The sequence below is a fragment of the Microtus pennsylvanicus genome, chromosome 8, assembly GCF_037038515.1.
Source record: "Microtus pennsylvanicus isolate mMicPen1 chromosome 8, mMicPen1.hap1, whole genome shotgun sequence".
Taxonomy (NCBI): Eukaryota; Metazoa; Chordata; class Mammalia; order Rodentia; family Cricetidae; genus Microtus; species Microtus pennsylvanicus.
The window spans coordinates 23367635-23389636 of NC_134586.1; the positions used below are offsets into that span (position 1 = coordinate 23367635).

General features: G+C 51.4%; 1 protein-coding gene across 3 annotated transcripts; it reads right to left on the minus strand.

The window, feature by feature from the left end:
* Positions 1 to 1216: 1216 nt before the first annotated feature.
* Scnn1a (sodium channel epithelial 1 subunit alpha) lies at positions 1217 to 22000 on the minus strand. Of its 3 annotated transcripts, XM_075982716.1 has the most exons (13): positions 21623 to 22000; positions 21021 to 21442; positions 13168 to 13441; positions 12143 to 12333; positions 7690 to 7793; positions 7171 to 7334; positions 6639 to 6737; positions 6363 to 6480; positions 3176 to 3254; positions 3010 to 3067; positions 2730 to 2785; positions 2524 to 2599; positions 1217 to 2132 (listed from the first exon to the last, which is right to left on the minus strand). In XM_075982716.1, the coding sequence occupies exons 2-13, from the start codon at positions 21434 to 21436 to the stop codon at positions 1746 to 1748; spliced, it is 2022 nt and encodes a 673-aa protein (XP_075838831.1). In that variant the 5' UTR covers positions 21437 to 21442; positions 21623 to 22000; the 3' UTR covers positions 1217 to 1745. The 3 variants fall into 3 exon arrangements, with proteins under 3 accessions (XP_075838831.1, XP_075838830.1, XP_075838832.1); XM_075982715.1 differs by lacking the exon at positions 21623 to 22000 and having other exon boundaries at positions 21021 to 21616; XM_075982717.1 differs by lacking the exons at positions 2524 to 2599; positions 21623 to 22000 and having other exon boundaries at positions 1807 to 2132; positions 21021 to 21616.
* Between the last annotated feature and the right edge of the window lie 2 nt (positions 22001 to 22002).

The window sequence follows — 22002 nt, forward strand, 5'->3', positions numbered from 1 at the left end:
AGAGCAGCCACACCTGAGGCTCCGGCAGGGACAATGTTGAAACAGTATCATTTCCTGTCATTTACAGGAGTCTAGGAAAGGGAAGTCAAAGTCTTCACATGGCACGCATGACCAAAGTCCCTGTTCCTTCTCCTCTTTCTACAAGATCCCCTCCTCCCTCATGCCTTTGATCCCAGCACTCAGGGGCAAGTGGATCTCTGTGAGTTCAAGGCCAGCCTGGTCCACAGAGTGGGTTCCCTGAAGGTGAGGAAAAAAGACCCCCCTTCTCCTCTGGCTCCTAAGGATAGAAATCGTGATGAATGGAAAAATAGGAACCAATTCCAAATCTTATTCCACAACGCAACAAGACAGGGTCGCTTTTGGTTCTCAGCTCTGATGATTGGATGGGCAGAGGAACTGCAGATGAGAAAAGTGGGGTTCCACTCAGACGTTCCCCAGTTTCTCTTTACTGAAGCCAGGAGGGTTCCCTCTGCCCCTCTCGCTATGAATAAAGAAGACTACCCAAGGCTCTGATATTCTGGAAGAACTGGTCCTGGTCTCATCCTCCTCCACCACCAAGGCAGTGATGGGGAGGAGGGTGGCAGAGGTTACATCACAGCTGGGTGGAGTCTGGTACCACTAGGGTGTGATAGGGAGGAGGGTGGCAGAGGTTACATCACAGATGGGTGGAGTCTGAAGGAGAACCTTCTTGATGACATGGAGCAATGACAAGTTTGGCATGACTGTCTGTGCCCTCCCCTCCACTCTAGGGCCTCCCAAAAACTAGACAGTGCCTCTGGGGCTTGCATTAGCTCCTTGCCCATTTCATGGGGCCCCATCCGGCTCTGCAGACATTGTTTTATGTAACAAGGATTTATTGGGTACCTGTCTGCCTGCTCCAAGTGGAATACTGGGCTCGACCTCAAGGATACAAAAATGAGCAAAACTCGGCCCTGGCCACAAGGAGTTCACGATCTATTCAAGGAGGCAGATACACATAATATAGTGCACTATGGAGCAAAGGGAGTGGGGATAACCCTGGCAGAGACAGGATAGGGTAAGAAGTCACAAAAAAAATGGTGTCTTTGCACAGGGGCCTAAGGGATGCATAGAAGTTCTCTTGGAGATGGTAGAGGAAGCGTCAAGGCTGATAAAATAACTAAGACAAACAAGTATGAAGGGCCCGGTGCAGAGGCCCTGGGGTACGGTGTATCGAACGAGACAAGAGTCTTGGAAATGAAGGCGAATGGTCAAACCTTTACTACACGCGTCTTACTCTAGCCCCCAGTGGGGAGTCGGGAAAGGGGAATTGCCAAAGAACTAACAAAGGGGGCTTTTGGGTGGGGTTCCCCACCCAAGTTCAAGAGGGGGAGCAGACATCTGTGTCTCAGAAGGCGGTGAGGCCGGGCCAATCTCTGGTCATGGGGTAGGAAACCTGTGGCTGCTTTTCTGCGCCTTGTTTATATTTGTTCCTTGGTCGTTTCCCAGGAAAGTTCCTTGTCAAAGCTCCAAGTCTGGCTTGGCTGATCCAAGGGAAAAGGAGACTTGTCTGAGCTTGTGCGGAAAGCAGTGTTCAGAAAAAGGAGCCCGGCAGCTCAGAGCAGCTCATTAGCCCTTCTCTGGACAGCTTCCTGGGCCCCTTACTTAGCCCACTCCCTCAGGCACACCAAAGACAGTTGGGCAGCTGTGGACAGTGCCACTGAAGAGGAGATATTCTTCAGTTTACCCAGGAGCACTGGCCTGGGTGAGAGAAGCATTCTGCTCTCTCAGGGCTCCCCCGGAGCACAGGCAGAAGGGCCAGGCACTGCCGAGTCCAGCGGATGGGCACGGGGGCCTAGGGTGGCATATGCAGGCGGTGGGGCCGTCAGGGCCAGGGAGGGGGTTGTGCCCTGCTGGGGCAAAGAAGGCAGTGGAGATGTAGGGTGGGGACAGAAACGGGAGGGGAAGGAGGAAGCTGGGGTGGAGGCTACTTCCCTGGCCCCCCTGGCCCCTCGTCCTGGAGACCAGTACCGACTTCGAAACCTGTGCAGCAGCATGAGGACTGTGATGACCAGGAGGTCGAAGATGAGCTCCGCCATCTCCACCACAGACAGCACAGAGGAGCCAAACCACAGGCTCCACTGGCTGCCCAGGTTGGACAGGAGGCTGACCATCTGCCGAGAGAAAGAAGCACCCGCACCTTTACCAAGCCAGCTCCCTTTGCACCCAGGGGCCAAATGGGTCTCCCCACAGTGCAGGGGCAACTCCTGCTTATCATGCCCCACAGAAAAAAATAGTCATGAGCCCTGCAGAAACTGGGGTGCATCTCAGGGGCCTTTTCCCAGCTGTCTGTCACACGTGCGTGCCTCCCACTACCAGACCTTACACCCCAGATCCCTCTCTCTGATGACCTCACCTTATCCTAGACTCAACTTCCTTTTCCTTATCTTCTACCTCTCGGGCACAAACCCTTCTGACCCCACGAAGACAACCCCTCATCCTCCCTCAGAGCTACCCTGCCAAACCCCCAGGAGATCCAGGCTCCCTAATTAAGGCAGGCCCTACCGTGACAGAGGGAGACTCCGAATTTGTTTTATAGTTCAGTTCCTTGAAGTAGATGTTGAGTTTAGCAACTCCATTTCTTTGGGAAGGGGGAGAGAGCAGGAAGAAATGTTGGAGGGTTAATTCCAAAGGCCCTCTTCCCAATTCCCCCATGAGAACCCCCTTTCCTCCCCAAGGATCCTGCCTAGGAGCTCTGGAGCAGGCCTGACCTTTTGTTGTTGATCGTGTAATTGTTCTGCAAGGACAGCATCTGGAAGATCCAATCCTGGGGGAAAAAATAGGGGTGGAGATGGCAAGGAGATTACCCTGTACCCCTCATGTGTTCAGGGATGGACACCCCTGTACCCCTCAGGTTTTCAGGGATGGATGGCATCACTCATATATAACAGCATGTATAATTCTCAGAGGTCCACTGGGTTATACATGCACATTTGCACGTGTGTGCAACTATGTTTACATGCGCATCCATCCCTCCTCTCCCCACTTTACCTGGGACTTCACGGACGGCCATCGTGAGTAGCCAGCAGAGAGCTTGTAATTGGTCACACTGCGAACAGATTGAAGTGCTCAGTGAAGAAGTGGGGTTCTGTTAGCTAACTCCATCTTACCCAGCCAAGCAGTCCCTGCCCAGCCCACACTGGGGAAGGACCCTTACCTGCATGGCTTCCGACACTTGGAGAAACAGCCCAGGCTGTCCAAGGAGAAGGCGCCCTGCAGCTTATAGTAGCAGTAGCCTGTGGGTGCAAAGAAGGGCCTGTTTTCTGAGAGCATCTCCCCCTTCTCCACACACAGAGCCTTCCACACCATCTGGGCACTCACTTTTCAACAAGAGCATTTCAAGGGCGCCTCAGGAGTGGCGACCACACAAAACTGTTTATGAAATTAAGCTAAGCTGGGGACAGGGGACAGCCATAGAAATATGTGTTCAAAAGGCACACAAGTTAAAGTTAGAGAAAATGGGGACAATGACTGCATAATAAAGGGGTAAACCACAATGAGATACAATTTTACACTCCTTAGGAAAGTTGTTCTAAACAAAACTGCCAGCAAGGACCACGGGACAATCATCTACTCCTGCTGGGAATACGAGATGATGCAGCCACCTCCAAAAGTACAGCAGTCCCTCAGAAAGGCTAAACAACTAACATGAGCCCAGCTGCTCTCCTAGGTGCGGAAGGAGAGAACTGGGAATGTAAGCCCACACGAGGACATGGACACAGATGTTCACGGCAGCATTAGTCACAAAGCCCCAAATAGGAAACAACCGAAATATCCGTCGACTGGCTACGTGGATAAACAAGATGTACAACCAGCTGGGAACAGTGGTCCACACCGGTCATCCTGGCATTCATGAGCCTCAGGCAGGAGGATTGCTGTAAAGCTGAAGCCAGCCTGGGCTACAGGATGAGATTCTGTCTCAACAAACAAAAGTTTTATAACTGCAACAGGAAACTACTCTGTCACAATGCCTGTTAGCATGGTTGGACCCTGGAAGCATGTTACGTGAAAGAAGCCGGGGCAAAGGTCATATGCTCATGACTCCATTGACATGAGATGTTCAACACCTGGGCTAGTGACTTCTCAGCAGCTGGCATTGGGGGCTGGGAAACTTGGGGGACTACTCATAGGTAAAAAAGTTTCTTTGGGAATGATTTCAAGAATTCTAAAATTGGTGGTGATCATGGGACCAGAATTAAAGCCCAACACCAAAAATGGCAACTATATTTAACTAAAACCCTATAGTTTGAGTGAGTAAACTCTAAGACGCAAATTACTTCAGTAAAACAAGATGAAAAAGAGGAGAAGAATGGGACATGGGGCCCTCCAATGGGATTGAGGAGCTCCAAGCATTTTTAATCTTAAAAGAATTATCGAGACAGTGGTGAAGCATACTTTTAATCCCAGCATTAGAAGGGAGAGGCAGGCAGATCTCTGAGTTCAAGGCCAGCCTGGTCTATATAGTGAGTTCCAAGACAGCCGAGCTATGTATCAAGACCCCATCTTAGTAAATAAATAAATATAAGAACATAGGCTGGTGGGGGTGGCATATGCCTTTAATCCTAGCACTAAATCCCAGAGAGGCAAGTGGATCTCTGTGAGTTCAAGGCCAGCCTGGTCTACCCAGTGAGTTCTAAGATAGCCAGGGCTACATAGAAACCCCGTCTCAACAAAAACAAGACAAAGAACTTGGAAAGCGTTGCTGGAAAGCAGGGAGGGAAATAGAAGAGGGTCTACCAAGTCGGCCACCCACCGCCCTGTTCATCTGGTCCTCCCTGCTCCCCAGGCTCCTCCCATCTTAGAAAGAAGCTGATACCAAGTAGTCTCTGAGCTCCCTCCAAGATTGTGGGGGCAGAGACTGGAAGCAAGGGGCAAGGAGCAGGAGGCGGGGAGCAAGAGGCAGGGGGCGGGGGTGGGGCAAGGAGGCAGGAAACTGGGGTCAGAAAGCTGGGGGCAAGGGGCAGGAGCAGGAAACTACCCTAACAAGAGAAATGACAGGAAAAGTCCTGTCAGAAGCAATCCAAGGCAGGTGGGACTAGGCCCGAGGTGGAACAACTCCAGAGAGCCCGCCACGCGCCCACGGCTGCTAGTGCCTTGTCCCCTCCAGCAATGGCTGTGGCCCACTTCCTCCCTTTCTCACCCTGCTAGAGAGCTGGGTATATAAAGCTGGGATGATGGTTAGAGGGGCCCCTGGGAGGAGGGGCTAAGAGGCCCCTGGGAGGAGGAGTTAAAGGGGTCCCTAAGAGGAGGGGCTAGAAGGGACCCTGGGAGGAGGGGGTTAGAGGGGCCCCTGGGAGGAAGGGCTAAAGGGCCCCTGGGAGGAAGGGCCAAGGGGCCCCTGGGAGAAGGAGGTTAGAGGGGCTCCTGGGAGAAGGGGTTAAAGGGGCCCCTGGGAGGGGCTAAGGGGCCCCTGGGTGAAGAGGTTAAAGGGGCCCTGGAGGAGGGGTCTGAAGGACAAGTGTCTGTGCAGATGAGAGCACACAGATCTGGAACATGAGGATCTCCTGCCATGCATGGTGTCCTGGTAGGACATCTTTCTCCCTGCATTCTAGCATAGCTCTGCCACAGTGGAAAGGAAAAGGGTGTGTCCAAAACAATGGCCGGATAACAGGACATGCCAGGGCTCTCCAACTTGTTTGGTTGTGCCCTGCTCCAGGTAAAAACATTCTCTAACAGAGGAATGTGCATTTGATTTATAAATTACACGCCTGGGGGAGAGGTGGCTCAGTGGGCAAAGGCCCTGCGCCTGCTCGGAGTTGAATCTGTGAGCACCGCCCCCCCATACACATGCACAGGTGTGCAGGGAGGAAGGAACAAGGAAAGAGGAAATGAAGGAAAGAGGGAGAGAGGGAGGAAAAAGAAAGGAAGGTTAATTTAAAAAACACTCAGAAATTGCATCACTGGAATGCTGAAAGGATAGAATACATAGTTTCTAAGGCACCAAGAGATGAGATGGAAACACAGGACTCCTAATAATTTCTTCCTGGGCCCCAGGGAGCTGTTGGGTGCTCTACCTAACCCCACCCCACTCCCCCACCCCTGTTGAGCATCCCAAGAACGAGTAGGCACACCAAAGTAGCTGCGGAAGAGCTCACTAGGCACACACACTTCCTTCCTTCTGCTGCAGGTTATTTTTAAGAAAGGACAATCCCTTCACACAGGCACAAAAGCCCATGGCAGGAAGGAAGGAGGTGGGAAACAGGCAGAGACTCAGGGCAGAAAAGCAACCGGGAGCTGGAGACGAGGGCAGGTGGGAGGGAGCCATCCCGGACAAGGGCTCCGGGAGCCAGGGACATAGGGAAGTGGAGGTGAGCAGTGGACAGGGCAGGGGCTCCCCGGCTCACCCCAAGAGCTCTGCTTCCGGTAGTCACAGAACTCTACATCCTTGGGCTTAGGGTAGAAGATGTAGGCACAGCCGCACTCCTTGATCATGTTCTCCTGGAAGCAGGAGTGGATGCAGACCTGGGAGGAAGGGAGGGGCAAGAGGCTTCACCCTGCCCCAAGTGCAGGAAGGCTGAGCCCTTTGAACCACTGCTCCACCAGGGCCTTTTCTGCTACTCCATCCCTCCACCCTGCTGACCACTGTGCAGCCCCCAATGGCTGCAGCACGCTCTGTGTACCTGCTGCGTGTACTTGGAAGGGTAAAGGTTCTTGACAGGGACATCGCTGCCATTCTCGGTACAGTCACCATAGTTACCTCCAAGGCTGTCCAGGGCTTCCTGTGAACCCGTGGATGTCAAGAGAGCACTGGCAAGGGGGCACAGCCCTGGCTTTTCAGTCTTCCCTCCATCTCAACTACCAACTCACACCCTGCCAGCAACCCGTCAGCCTCCCCATCTCAAAGCATGCCCCGGCACCCCCAAACACCCCTCCTGGTACTATTTTCTAGCCCGTGCATGGGTCCAAAGCATCCTCTGGAATTCTAAGGATGTCTTGAACCCTCCTTAGCAATGGGGGTTCTCCTCAAAGCCTTGTTTCCCAGGCCCCCTTGCTTAGCCCCTCCATCCAGTTCCACTCCTGAAGACCTCCACATCATGAAACTACTCACATGACCCCCCTTCAGTCTCCTGGCTACCAAGTCCACCTCTCATTTCCCATCTTCCTCCCGCCAGTGGGGCCCTCCTCCCAGGCTCCCAGTCAGAGCATCCTTGCCTTCCTCATGCTGATGGAGGTCTCCACACCAGGCCGCACGTTGAAGCCACCGTCATCCATAAAGGCAGGCTCATCCTGCCCGTGCACCATCACCCTGGCCCCTGTCACTGTGGACAGCAGGGGGATGAAGTCATTCTGCTCTGTGCGCAGTGTCAGAGACAGACCTGAGGATGCAGTAGAGGAAGAGTTGGGGATGGAGACCCACCCTCTCACCCTTGCAGAGCCCTACATCTCCTGGTGGAACAAGGCCTGTAAACCCCTCAGGTAGACTTGGGAACCCAGAGCTGGATCCTGGGCCAGGCTTAAAGCACAGAATTCCTTCCATGCCTAGAATGGGCTATGGGGGTAGCGGCTTTGTCCTTTGGGAGAAAGGACAGGCAGACCCTTCCAGAATAGCGAGGGGCATATCAAGGGGGGACCCAGAAGGTGCCCAGCATCTCTAGATCATAAGCTCAGGGAGAGCAAACATGAATGAGGCAGGTTGGCTGGAAGGGCAAAGTGGGGACAGGAGCTGCTCACCATTGTTGACTCCAGGCATGGAGGACATCCAGAGATCGGAGTTGTTCTTGTTGTTGAAAGTGTAGCAGTTCCCGTACATGGGGTGGTGGAAGTGAGAGTAATTCCTGATGGGTAAGAGAGCAAAGATGACAGGAGCAGAGAGGTGAGTAGAGGGGGTGAGCGGAGCAGGTGAGGGAGAGAAATCATCTCGCCCCCCAGACTTTCAGGAGCATCTGTTTCCTGCCACCGTCTGTGTGTCCACACAACCCTGGGAGGTCGGCCATGCTCCCTTGGTCACTCCAGCCAACAGCCTCAAATACATCACACAAGACAGGCCACACCGACAGGATGGCTGACCCGGGACTTACATAAGTGATCTTGTGTATTATAGATCTTATTTTATCTTTTTCTAAAAAGCAAAACAAAAGTCTCCTAAGCTTTTTGTTTAAGATTCGCCCATGACGCCCCATTAGATCCACTGGTTCTACCTGTTACATGTCACCTATGGAGTGAATCCCCACATTCCCTCCCAGCTGGTGGGGATCCCAAGGCTGCACAGTGAGGATGGGCCTGGGCATCTCCTTGAGAGCCCAGCTTCTCCTCCTCTGATCTTACTTCTTGGTTCCTTGTGTCCTCCTGTGTTATATTAAGACATCTGCAGTGCTCCTAACTTCTCGGCATCTAAATCTTGGTTCTCCCTTCGGGTTGTGACATCCGTGAGGGCAGGAACCACACCTCTTCATTTTTGTCTTATTCTGGGGTTAGATACATGGTTGCTGGCATACAGACAACACGGGAGTTCACTAATGCGTAGTTACTGAATGCGTTCATGAAGGAAATGGAGAGATGGAGGGAAACAGCATTAGAGGAGGGGGTGAGCCCACAGCGAGCACGGAGCAGAGGGAAGACGTTTGGAACACAGCGAGGAAAGGAAGCCGTGTTTTCCAGAGGCTTCAGTGCACCTGCATATCTCAGATGATTGGGTCCAAAGATGGTCTAAAACAGGCCTGGGAAACAAGAAGAAAATCACACAGGCCCTGCTGCCACAGTAGAAACACAGATTGACAGCAAATTACAGGTTCCAAGAGCTACGTGGGGAGAGCGGACCTGTGTTCTACGTCCTGCTATCTGGACATAGCGGTGGGAACAGGACAAGAGGAAAATGAGGTTCTGGCCTGCGACCAGTAGAGAAGTAAGAGAGGACACTGACCAGAGGTAAGTGTGGCTTTGGTCATGTGGCCCTGAGCTAGCCATATTTCCCACGGACAGTCTCTTTCTTACATACACAAACGCAACAAACAAATTTTAAAGAACAAAGCCCCATCCAGCTGTGGCAGTACGCTCCTTTAATCCCAGTGCTAGCATGAGGCTCGCTGGGGCTACAAGCTGCAAAGTGAGCTCCAGATCAGCGTGGGAGAAGACTGAGACCTTGTCCAAAAGAAAAGAAAAGGCTCAAAAAAGTGGGGGTTACTTAGGGCTAAGTTAAAGTCTTAATACTTAGTAAGAACTGTATAAGCTTCTCATTAAGGTGCCAGAGATTCATCAAATTGCCTAAAGTACAAAGAGAACAAGGGCTGGCAAGATGGCTCAGGTGGCAAAGGTGCTTGCTGCCAAGCTTGTCGCCCTAAGGTTGAGAAAGCCAACTCCCTGAAATTGCCCTCTGTCCACACACATGCACATATACGAATAACTAAAGGCAATTTGTTGTTGTTTGTTTTTTAAGATAGACAATAACAGGTGGCAGGCGTGGAGAATTTAGATCCCTCGGGATTGCTGATAAAGAAGTGTGTCCCTGCACACAGGTCCAGCAGTGCCTCTGAGGGTGAAACAGTGATGGGACCCAGGATGCCACTCCTACGTGCATCCAGGGGAAACTAAAACACTATCAGTGTGCAACCTCACTCAGGCACACACAGGTCAGGGTCATTCATATGGGCCAAAGAGCAGGTGTGTCCCATATCACAAGGCTGTGCTATGTCTATACAACACGGCATTATTTGCTCATACATGAGTTCTGACACATGCTATATATATGTACCTAGTACATGCTAGGCCATAAATCTACCACTGAGCTACATCCCTGTCCCTTGTGTGAAATCTCCACAAAGAGCAGCCCATGGAGACAGGAAGCAGATTAGTGGCTCCCAGGGCTTGAGTGAGATGGAATGGGGAAATGCTAATGGGTAAACAGGTTTCTTGGTGGTGGGTGGGAAAAATGCTCTAAAATTAGACAGTGGCAACGTTTGCACAACTCTAAAGATATTTTAAAACCACTAAACTGTACTTATGAAAAGAAAGACTCTTACTACATGTCATGAAGGAAAAGATTGTGTCTGAGGATGTAGCTCAGTGATACTGAGTGCTTGCCTGTGTGTTGTGAGGGCCCTGGGTTCAATCTTCAGAACAACAACAATAACAAAACCAGAAGAAAAAAAGGAAAACAAAAGAGAGGAAGAAGGAGAAGAGAAGGGTCCAGAAGGCCATGCTAAGGAAGTTCAGTTAGACTCGCAAGGCCACAGGAACTGCAGAGGGTTGTATTGTATTGATGGTATGTATATGAATGCTTCGCTTGCTTGTAGGTATATCTGTGTACCATATGCATGCCTGGTATCTGTGGAGACCAGAAGAGGATGCCGAATCACATGGAACCAGAGTTCTGGACAGCTGGGAGCTGCATGTGAGTGCTAGAAACAGAGCCCAGGTCCTCTGCAAAAGCAGCCAGTGCTCTTAACTGCTGAGCCATCTCTCCAGCCCCTTCTTCACAGGATTCTGAACAGGACTGACTATAATAGTTAATATAACAAAATCAAGCTCCCTGCTATGATTCAAAGATGCGTCTCCATTCCTGTTTTGGGAAATGACTTCCCAATGTGTTGAAAATGGGATCCAATAGGAGATAGGGTCACGGGGTGAATCTTCATGAATGGATCGGTGGCATTACCTCGAGTTCAAGGGTGGGTTAGCTATTGTAAGACTGGGCTAGTATTTAGTCAGGTCCCTTCCTGCTTTCTCTTTCACACGCTCACTTTCCCTTCCTCTTTAGCTCTGTCATGCTGTGGGAGCCCCAGTCAGGTTCCGGCACCAGGCTCTTGGACTTCCCACCCTCTCGTACTGTAAGAAATGGATGAACGTCTTTCTTCTCAAATCATCCAGTCTGTAGTATTCTGTTCCAGCAAGAGAAAGGGACAAAGACTTCCTGGGAAGAACGAAGGGAGGAGGACGTGGAGGCAGAAGGTCAGACAGCTTGCAGGGTTGTTTCAACAATCCTGCTGAGAAAGGATAGGGCTCTAAACTGAGGAAGGAACCTACGTGCCAAGACAAAGATGAACTGTGGGCTCGCTGGGAAGGGAGGCAAGAGCTTGGAGTGGACAAAGGCAGAGGACAGGGACAAAAACTCCAGGTGGAAGGCGCCAGGGAGGCTTGGTGACAGGTGCGGCTGGCCCAGGCTTAGCGGCCTCACTCCCCAGCTGCTGACTTTCATCCTTAGACAAACAGAAAGTACAGACAGGTATGGACGCACGTGAGCGCATGGGGCAGGTGACACCTGGCCCTGCTGCTGCTCTGGTGACACGGGAGGGAAGGGCCCCCCTGCAGAGTAGAGCTATTGCTTCAATGCCCTTCCTCAGCCACGCAGGAGCTAGCCCTTGAACACCAAGGCACAGAGGTGAAGCAGGAGTAGGAGGCCAGAGGCGACAGAAAGAAGCCCCCTTACTTCCACCTCCTGCCAGCTCACAGAGAGCTGGATAACTGACCGTGACCTCTTTGGAAGGACACTCTGACAGGGGTCCTAACAGACATGCCTGAGAGACAGTGGGATGTGGAAATCCTTAGGACAGCCTGTGCCTCTGGGCATGTCGCTTCCCCTGTTTAGGTGCAAGAGGGCTGACCCCAGCATGCCCTGGAGCGTATAAAGGGCTCACATCTGCCATCTCACGCACTGGATGCCACTCTTAAAATAGGTATTAGCGTCATTGTCTTCACATCACTTGAGTAAAAATGCCAAGAGGGCAAGGATTGTGTGTATGTATGTATGTAGGTAGGTAGGTAGGTATGTGTATATGTGTGTATGTGTGTATATACATGTATATTTCTTAACCTGTACTATACCCCACATGCCTACAACAGAGTATGGCACGTGGCCACACAGAAACATTCATTGAATAAACCACCTTTCTTGTGTTTTGATTTGTTTCTCTTTACAAAGAGAAGGCTCTGAAGAATGGTGTGAAACGAAAGAGTCACCAGGCCGAGAGACAGAAGCACAGAGGGGACCCGGGAGACCTTCAGCCCACAGATCTCAGCACACTGCTATCTACAGGGGACCTGATGGGCATAGACTCTGGCCTCTGGCTAGGGCTTGTGCGTTGCCCATCTCGTATCTTCCCTCACCTAGCCAACAAGCATTTCCTGAGCCCTCAGGAGGACCCAGGAAGGATACTCTTGAGGAAGAACTGAGCCACCAGGGTTTACTCACGCCTGGTCGCAGGGGGCCTGGTTGAAGCGGCAAGTGAAGATGAAGTTGCCCAAGGCTTCTTCCTCTAGGGATGGCAAGGTGTCGGGCAGTCTGGACAGAATGTTGATGTAATGGAAGCGGTACCACTCCCTCACTGCATCCACCCCGGATGAGTACGTCTGGTAGAAGCAGTCTGATTTGTTCTGGTTGCACTGCACACAGAGATCAGAATGTCAGTGCCCATCAGGGAGCCACCAAGGTCAAAGATTGAGAGGTGAGGTGTCCGGAGGGCTGATGAGCAGGTTTAGGGAACAGGGTGTAGGCAGAACAGAAGGGGAGAAACACAGTCGCCCCTAGGAGAGTTGACCAGAGGAACACAGGACCCAGGCCGTGGTAGGCAGTGTCTCACTGCAGCTTCTTTACACAACCAGGCAGGAAGAGAAGCAAGAATTCTCCCCTCTCACTAGTGTGAATACTGGGGAATCAAAAGGTTTGTTTCCACAATAGAGATGGTCTAGAACTCCTATATGCTGGTGGTCTGGCCCATCGCTCCAGGGCCTCCCTTCTCCTTCACTCGCTGACCCTCTCCCCTTTCCTCCTTTAGTCTACAAGTTTAGGGTCTGGGGATGTAGCTCAGGGGAAGAGCCCTTGCTAAATACAGGCAAGGACCTGGGTTACACACACACACACACACACACATCTCATTTTACTAAGGGGTCTAATTTACTTGCTCTCTGTTACAGGCTAGCAGAACCTCAGTTCTCCGTTCGTTCTGTCACCAGAGGGTCTCAAATGTGTCCCATCAATAAGGACTAGAATTTAGAAATGTATATTTTCTGCAACAGACTTTACTTCCCGCCACTTATCCCTTGCCTCATAAGCTGCCAGCAAAGTGGCACAGGTGGCTGTAGCGTTCGTTTTTTGCGACCATCCATCCATCCATCCATCCATCCATCCATCCGTATTACTCTCGGTCTGACAGAGTGGGCGGGGCCATTGGACGGGTGAGCGCGTGGGCGGGCCCGGGACCGAGGGGCGGGGCTTACCAGTTGGAAGCCGATCTTCCAGTCCTTCCTGTCCACTTGGGGGTTGTTGTCGCGCACGCTGGAAGACGAGCTGCGTGCCGAGCGGGCTGGGTTGGGCGGAGGCGGTGCGTATAGTCGCTGCAAGGGGTACGGAAGAGCACTCCTGAGGTTGCGGGTGCTGCGATGGTGGGCCCCAGCCTTGACAGTGTAGGAGTAGTTGTATTTGTATAGTTCAAAGAGCGTCTGTTCCGTGATGCGGTCCAGTTCTTCCAGCTCCTCTTTAATTTCAGTGTATCTGAAATGGCCAATGGGGAGGAGGTCGGTCTAGGGGTGGCCCGCCGCTGGGCAATGGTTTTCTCCATAAGCGGAGGGAATCAGTGATCGCTCTGATGGCTCGAGAACTGACTGGGAGTAAGTGTATAAATAGATGTGTTCGCAGTGGAAGCCTAGGCCAGGACTTGTCTGTTGCTACCTGTTTGCCCGGGATGGGTGGGGGCTCTTCACTTCCTTAGCCTGGCAGCTCAGGTCATCCTGCCTCATCCCCTTTGGGGAGGGTGGCCTTCGGAAGTGCCTGTCAACTGTGTCTTCAAATCCAGACTTCTCAGCAAATGCACTTTCAGAATCTCCCTGAACTGCTGTAAAAATACCAGTTGTAGTAGCCACCCTTCCCTTCTCCAGAGGCCTCGCTTTAATGAGATTTGGAACGGACCCAAACACTGGCCCATATAAATCCCTACATTCCTCATTCCCAGTACCGGCCGTCTTATTATCTGTATGGTGGACATCAACATAGCTGGCCTTAGAATGACAGTCTACAAAACAAAACACAGATGGTAAATTAAACCAGGCTGCGGGATGCAAAATCAATACATAAATATTGACTGTATTTCTAAATAGCAGAAAGAAATAGAAAATGAAAATAACAGCGCGCTGGGGATGGAGACTGGCTCTGCAATTAAGGATACTCATGTGCTTCCAGAACCTGAGTTCAGTTCTCAGCACCCACAATCCAGCGCTCACAACCCCTGTAACTGGAGTTCCAGGGAAATCTGACTCTCTCTTCTGGCCCCCAACCACATTCACACATGTGGCATACACTCACAGACATGCGCATGGACACATAAATAAAAACATATTTTTAAAAATAGAATTTTGAAGAAATCTGATAAACTTAGGAGTAAATCTGATTTTAAAAAAAGATAAGCTAGGTTTCTTCCACTGCAGAGCACACTGAAACCCTGCTAAAGACCAAGAGTGCAAACATAAGGAATCACACAGCTGGCCATGCGCTAGATGTCACCGGGACTCCCAAGTTGATCTTCAGATTCCATACACTCCAGACCCCGGATTCAGCAAACACTTTAAAAGTAAGTGGAAGGCGGTTCGAAGGTCTATGAAAACGCAGAGTCAGCTCAGGCTGACCTCCAATTTGGAATCCTCCTGCCTTAGCCTCACGAGCAGCTGAGCTTACAGGTACATGCAACGACAATGCCTGTTTGCAAAGAACCTGCTGTGGCCAAAACAACTGTGGAAAAGAAAAAAGCTGGAGGATTTACACTACCTGAGTTTAATATTTACTGTAAAGGGGGCTGGAGAAATGTCTCAAGAGGGTAAGAGCACTGGCTGCTCTTCCAGAGGACCTGGGTTCAATTCTCAGTACCCACCTGACAGCTCACAACTATCTTTAACTCCAGTCCAGGCTATGCATCCTCTTTTAGTCTCCGTGGGCACTGCATGCTCATGGTGCCAAGACATACATTCAAGCAAAACACCTATACACTTAAAATATAGTAATAGTAATAATTTAAAAATATTTACTGTGCCAGGCATGGTGGCATACATCTTTAATCCCAGCGTTGGGAAGATAGCAGCAGGCAGATCTCTGAGTTCTAGGTCAACCTGATGTACATAGTGATTTCCAGGTCAGCCAGGCCTACATAGTAAGACCTTGTCTCAAAAAACAACATATATAATATATGTAAAAGAGGAATTGACTGGAAATGTCCAAATCTTGACTCTTAAATGTCACTTAAAGAAAAAAATTGAGAATCAAGTGTGGCAGTACATTCCCTTAATCCAGCACTCAGGAAGCAAAGACAGGAGGATCTTTGAGCTTGAGGTCAGCCTGGTCTTCAGAGCCAGTGCCAGGACAGCCAGGGCTGTGAGAAGAGAAACTGTGTCTCTAAAAAGAAAAGAAAGGAAGCAAACTTCCTGCAGTAGTGAAATGACCCACTACTGCCAGAGATGCGGGATCATACACAAATACCGCTTTGTTTTGTTCGTTTTGTGGTGCCCAGGATCAAACCCAGGACCTCATAAATGCTGGGCACTGCCTCTGCCCACCACCACTGAGCCACACCTGCAGCCCAAGGCTATTTTTTTAATTTATTTATTTATTAAGGATTTCTGCCTCCTCCCCGCCACCGCCTCCCCTTTCCCTCCCCCTCCCCCGATCAAGTCCCCCTCCCTCATCAGCTCGAAGAGCAATCAGGGTTCCCTGACCTGTGGGAAGCCCAAGGACCACCCACCTCTATCTAGGTCTAGTAAGGTGAGCATCCAAACTGAGCCCAAGGCTATTTAAAAGCTCATCCATGGTCCTAATGCGCCACCGTTCAGTTTAAAGCCTCCCAGTCCTCTCCTTTGGGCTCTGTTTTCATCCTGAAAGTCCAGCTGGCTGGACCCTAGTCATCCCCCCCTTTTGTAACCAGCCCGATATCCTTTCTCAGGAGAAAACAGAGCTCAGATCCAAGGTGTGTGTTCAAGGCCTTCTGAGAGACTGAAATGGCATTGATGATTTTAAGAGTGGCCGTGCCTGCTCGTATGAGCACTTTTGAGGAGCCGGGCACAACCATTACATATACCGCACGATGATCTGGGCTAATAGCACCGTGGTGCCCTTTTCCAAGATAAAATGGCCAAGACATGAGTCAGATCATGCCCCAGACGTGGGTGTCCTCTATTCTGTCCCATAAAGACCACTAGAGCACACACACACACACACACACACACACACACACACACACACACACTGCCCCCTGCTGGAAGGGCACACTAGTGTCCCAGCTATATAATGTTGGGTAAGGAATCCGACGTCTGTGATTCCCAGCCTTGGCTGCCTGTCTGTAGAATGGACACAGAAAGTTCTGGAAAGATGAAATGAGGGAATGCTCAGGGACACAAAGTGAAGATGGCCAGACCTGGGGAAGACGAGCAGGAGCCCAGGGAAGTGTCACACGGGAAGAATCCAGGTCCCCAGCACTGCTGGGATTATTTCTGTGATACAGGTCACCACCTTCATCTCCCTCTTCCTCATCAGTACATTACCACTTCTCTGTCTTCACCAGACTCTTCCCCATATCAGTCGGCTTCCTCTGGCCTCTTCTGGACTGGGTGCCTATGAACACCCCAGCAGTCTGGTCTCGCAACCCTTGATCCTGTACCCGTGTCAAGTTCCATGTAGGAATCTCTCCCTCCCCAAGGACACTCCTCTCCATAACATTCCCATGTCACCTTCCTAACGTCTTGTCACAAGACGTTTGTGTGACAGGATTCTGAGCTTTGGACTGGCACTAGTCAAAGCACAGTAAGCCCTCAGGTCTTGTCCTAAGACCAGGGGCTAGACAAAGGAGTCAAGACACTTCTGATGGGATGTTCTCGAGGTGATCTACCCCATGTGGCCTTGACTTCCTTCCTGGGCCATGCTTATTGCCCTCACTCCTGTCTGTCTGTCTGTCTGTCTGTCTGTCTGTCTGTCTGTCTGTCAGGCCACCCGCCTGTGGGAGATGGGTGAACTCCCTACTCCAATTCTACCAGACCTTACTATCTTCATTCTATGACTCAAGAATCCGAGGCCCATCCATAGGCAACTATCTTAGGGTCACTCATCCAGGACATACTGATGCTAAGCTTCAAACCCAGGTTTGTTGGACTCCACAGTCCCTGATTTTTTTTTCCCACTACTCCTGGCTAAGGAGTGTTCAAATTTAACCATCAGCATCTCCTTTCTCTCAAGCTAGCCTCCCCTGTGGCTCTCCTTCTCTGAAAAGGACAGGCTGGCAGGACACAGGAATCCTAAAAGGTTGAGACTGGCCCACTTATTTTCCCATCTTTGTCTACTCCTCCTTCTCTGATATATTTAAAAGGCTCCTAAACACCCACCCAGGGACCTCTAAAGCATTCCCAGTCAGCATTCTGGAATACTTGGCAGAGCTGAGAACAAAAGACAAACCCGTCTCCTTCCTTAGCGATGGGTACCCCTGTGCTTAGAGCCCTTCTTCCTGTTTCATCCAGGAAAGTCTTGACTTTCTGTAATCACTTTTCCAGGCCCTGGTCTCCCAAGCAGCTCTGAACAATGCTAAGGGGGCACACACAGAGACCCCACAGCCCCAGCTTGTACCCCAATACATTCACATGTAGATGTCCAACAAGTAGCCCTTCTCCCTCATGAGTGGGTTCTGAGCTCTGAGATCACACATGGAATTCAGTCCCCGCGATAGTGATTTAAGAACTCACAAACTGTGGAGGGTAAGGACTGCCAGGAAGGTGAATGTGGATGCCATGCTTAGACAGACGGGTACGCTGAGCTCTTCTGGCCTCAGAACAGGACTGTTGTTGCCACCCGGCAACAAGATCCATTTTTTCTTTAGGAAGAGTTAGCCATAACGAACCCTAACTGCAGTCTCCCTTAGGCTGTCAGAGTGATGCTCTGTAGAATTCCACATTCTAATGAGCTGGCCCTGGCTACATAGAGTCTAACCCTTAGTGACCTAAGGCATCTTTTACGGATAACCAGTTCCCAAAGTAACAACTCATAAAACTTTTTCCTCAGCAATACAATGAGTGTTCACCTTGTCCTTAAAGTAGAAGCCCCACATAGGTGGCAAAGAGTCCCTCTTCCCAGTGGAAAGGACTAAGGACCACTCTTAGTGGGGACTACGCAGCTGCGGTTGGTATTTTATTACCATGGGTATTCATTATTAGAGATAAGTGACATCACAGGGGAGTATGTCCGCCACTCATCTGCCATGTGACCTCTCGGTTGTAACAAAAGTCCCAAAAGATACTAAAGACCTAGATTCTGATTCTCACTCCTCTCAACAGCTGCTGGCTTTAGCTTCTTTTTACTTTTAGGTTCTTGGAGCCCTTCTTATTCAGGAAGCTTGACAGGGGCTAGTGAGATGACTTGCTGGCAAACCAAACCACCCAGATAAACCCAGGTAAAAAGGAGAGAACTGGTGCCGTGACACTTGAGCCCCCACCCAGGCACACACACACACACACACACACACACACACACACACACCTTTGCCTATGCCTATGCAGGAGTTCTTGCCCTGAACCACTCCGGCCCCAGTGCCAAAGTGCCAGACAGAGAAGGCCTGAGCATTGGCCAACCCGGGCCTCAGTCTGGGCTCTCCCTGCCAGCCACTTGAGTAAAGCCGGCCATCTAGACTGAAAAGAGTGCAGGTCAAGGGTGGCTTAGCAGTTGAGAGCCCCACCTCCTTCTGTGGCTCTCTGAGGAAATGGCCCTCTCTTAGGCCACTCTTGATGCCAAGGCCCTTGCTCTGCTCTCTCCAGGAGAGAGAGGCCATGGTCTTCACTGTTCAGGTTCTTCCTTGGTTTTCTTTTGTTGTTGTTGGCACAGGACCCCACAGGATACAGCCTTAAACTCAAGTTGTACCCAGGCCTAACCATGGACTCCTGATTCTTCTGTCTTTATTTCCCAATCACAGAATCACTGGCTTGTGCCACCAGGCCTGGATCAGTTCTTCCTTATATCCAGCCCCAAGTGCCTTATGTTTGTGTAGCTCTGGTTGGCCTGTAGCTCACAGAGATCTGCCTCCTCTGGCTCCAGAGTGTTGGGGTCAAAGGCATAAGCTACCGTACCTGGCCCGTTTACTAAGATTTCATTCTAGTTTGGCTCCATCTGGTAAACCATCTGGACATAAGTCTGTGTGGACAGGATTGTCACTGCCATTTCCCCTCATTATCAGCTACACAGCTGTAGAGCTAAGGATTTCATCTTCATCTGAAAACTGGAAACAACACAGGTGTGGTAGCAAGCGCCCTAATATCCCAGGAGTTCAAGGCCAACCTGGGCTGTATTGAGATCTTGTCTTTAGAAAAAATAGAAAAGAAAGCAACAAAGGAAACACATAAAAATGCCCACTTTGCTAGATTTTGTGGAATTAAGGAGCAAGTGTTTAAAACATCACCCAACACTGAATCGGGCACATAGTAGGTCTTCAGTTTCCTCTTGTATTTGGGAGTCCTCTCCTCGACCCTCCCTGCCTTCTGTGTGTCCTCTTCCTCTTCCCCCTGCAGTCAGTCACGTTCCAGTAAGAGGGATATTTTCTGTATGGACAACTGCTCCCCAGACTGGGGCAGCGTGTGTCCACTCTCCGGGGCTTCTCCTGGCCTGTCCAGGGCCAAGCACCCAGCAGAACCTTAGAAAATATATAGACCTCAAAAGACTCACGCTGGCCTTCTCCATATTTCCTCATCTTTGTGCCCACAAATATTTACTGAGTGTCTACAACCAACTTCCAGGCCCTGGCCCCTCCCCTGCCAGTACTTTCCGCCTGTTCTGTCCCCCACCCTGCCTGGTCTAAGGTGAAAAGAGCTCAGAAAGCCCAATGGACAAAGGAGGCTAAGGGAGGGAACAACCAAGACTTGAAATGAAGGCGAACAAGTGATGGGAAGCTTCGCTTATCCCAAGTCCCTCCTCTTGAGTATAAGACAAGGCCGAGTTTGGGGACCAAAGTAACAGGATGAATCAGGACTGTGTCAGTATCGATGACTGTTGATTTGTCTCTCCTGGCCTCAGTTTCCTATATGTAAAACGAGGATAATACCATCTCGTCCCACGTCTTTGCGAATGACACAGGAGACTGCAGAGGACTTCTAGCAGCCGGTCCTGTTCAGCTTAGTGACTCCTACTGTGTTCATTATATGGGAGCAGTTTTGCCTCTCCAGGACAGGACTTCCCAGCCTTTGTTAATCCATGACCCAACTCTGGGCCCGACAGGCTACCTGAGGGAGCCTCCACCCGCAGCGTGTGACCAATCCCAGACTTCCATAATTGCCTGCATTCCTGATGTGTGTGCTCACACCCGTTTACCCTCATTCAAACACTTGTAAGAGACCTCACACTCCTTGAAGGCAGTCAGGCTCGGTTTTTATAGCGCTAATCACGGAGCGCTCAGCATTTGTTTACGCTCCTGCCTCCCCCACCCTGCTTTAGCTTTCTGTCTCCAGTAGCTAGGGCAGCACCTGGCCCTCCATAAAGGTCGCTGGATTATCACCAAGCCTCTCCCGCCCGGTGCCCAGCACCGCGTCTGGTTTAACAGTGAGTTCAAATGGTATGTACAAGTGCCCAGCCCTGCCCGCCTCTCTTCCCCATGGTTAACAGTCCAGTTTCCAGACACAACCCGGCAAAGAGCACCGATGAAACCCAAAACTTCAGAACACACCAAAGCCCTTAAAGGTCAGAGGCCTGGGCAGGAGGCTAAGGCAGCGGGAGGTGGCTCACCTGCATACATCAGCCAGGGACTTGGAGGACATGTGGCAACCAGACTTCCCCATCCCACTCCCCTACCCTTCACCCCACATATTACCAACTCATTCCCCAATACAGCAAACCTTCCTTCTACACGAAGATCTTATCCACCTCCACAGCACCTTCAAGACCTGGACCTCCGCTCGCTGGCCTCTCTCCTCCATCACCACTCTTATTTATTGTGGGACTGGCTTGCTTTTGTGCTGCCGAGGGTGGAACTCTGGGCCTTGGGCATGCTAAGCACGTGTTGTACCACTGAGCCCCCCTCCCCAACACAAACCCATGGCACCCCGAAGACAGCACAGGGCTGACTGACCTGTAGGGATTAAGGGTGCAGACGGTGACGGCAGGAAAGACCAGCTTGTCTGAATTGAGGTTGATGTTGAGGCTGACGGGGTAGCTGAAGTACTCTTCGAACAGCAAGGCGAACTGCCAGTACATGACGCCGAAGGTGCAGAGCCATAGCACTGCCCAGAAGGCCGTCTTCATGCGGTTGTGCTTGGAGCATACCAGGCGGATGGCGCCGTGGATGGTGGTGTTGTTGCAGAAGAACTGGAAGAGCTCTCGGTAGGAGCGGTGGAACTCGATCAGCGCCTCCTCCTCCTCGCTGGGCTGTGGGGGCGCTGGGGGTTCGGGACCCAGCCCCTGCTCTTCCCGCTTGTCTCCCTTCCCCAGCTCTTGCATGGACTGAAGAGGACAAGGGTCTTGCCCCTTGCACTTGTTGTCCTCCATGGAGCCCTTAGGTGAGTTGGGGAGGTAAGGGGTCTAGGTCAAGGTTGAGCTCGGGGCTCTGGTGTGTTCCAGCATTATCAGCATGAAGGCAGAACAGGGCGGCCCCTCACCGTGCCCGCATCTCACGCTGAGGCCACTCTCCCCCAGTCCTCCCACCCTCCTCCACCTTTCCAGGAGCCAGCTGACCTTCTGGAGTTGGGGCCAACCAGGCAGCACTGAGCTTGTCTGGCCACAGAGCCTCTCAACCACCTTCGCTTGCCCGCTAGCGCCTCCTGGGTCTCCACAGCAGGCACAATGCCTGGCTTAGCAGCTCTCCCTCTTGCCTTTTTCCTCCCTGACGGTGTGACTGGCTCCAGCTCTCAGGCCCTCTTGGCCCAGCTGCCTCCTGCTTCTCTTTGGGTCTCCCTCTCTGTGCCAGGTTCTCTGAGCCTGCCTCACTTCCTCCCCTGCCTTCCCTATCTCCTCCTGGGCCCTCTTCTCGAGCCCTGGCCTCCAGCCTCCTGCTACCTCCTCCAGTGCCTCGGGAACCGCAGGGCTGCAGGAGGCCTGAGCTGACTCCGGATCCC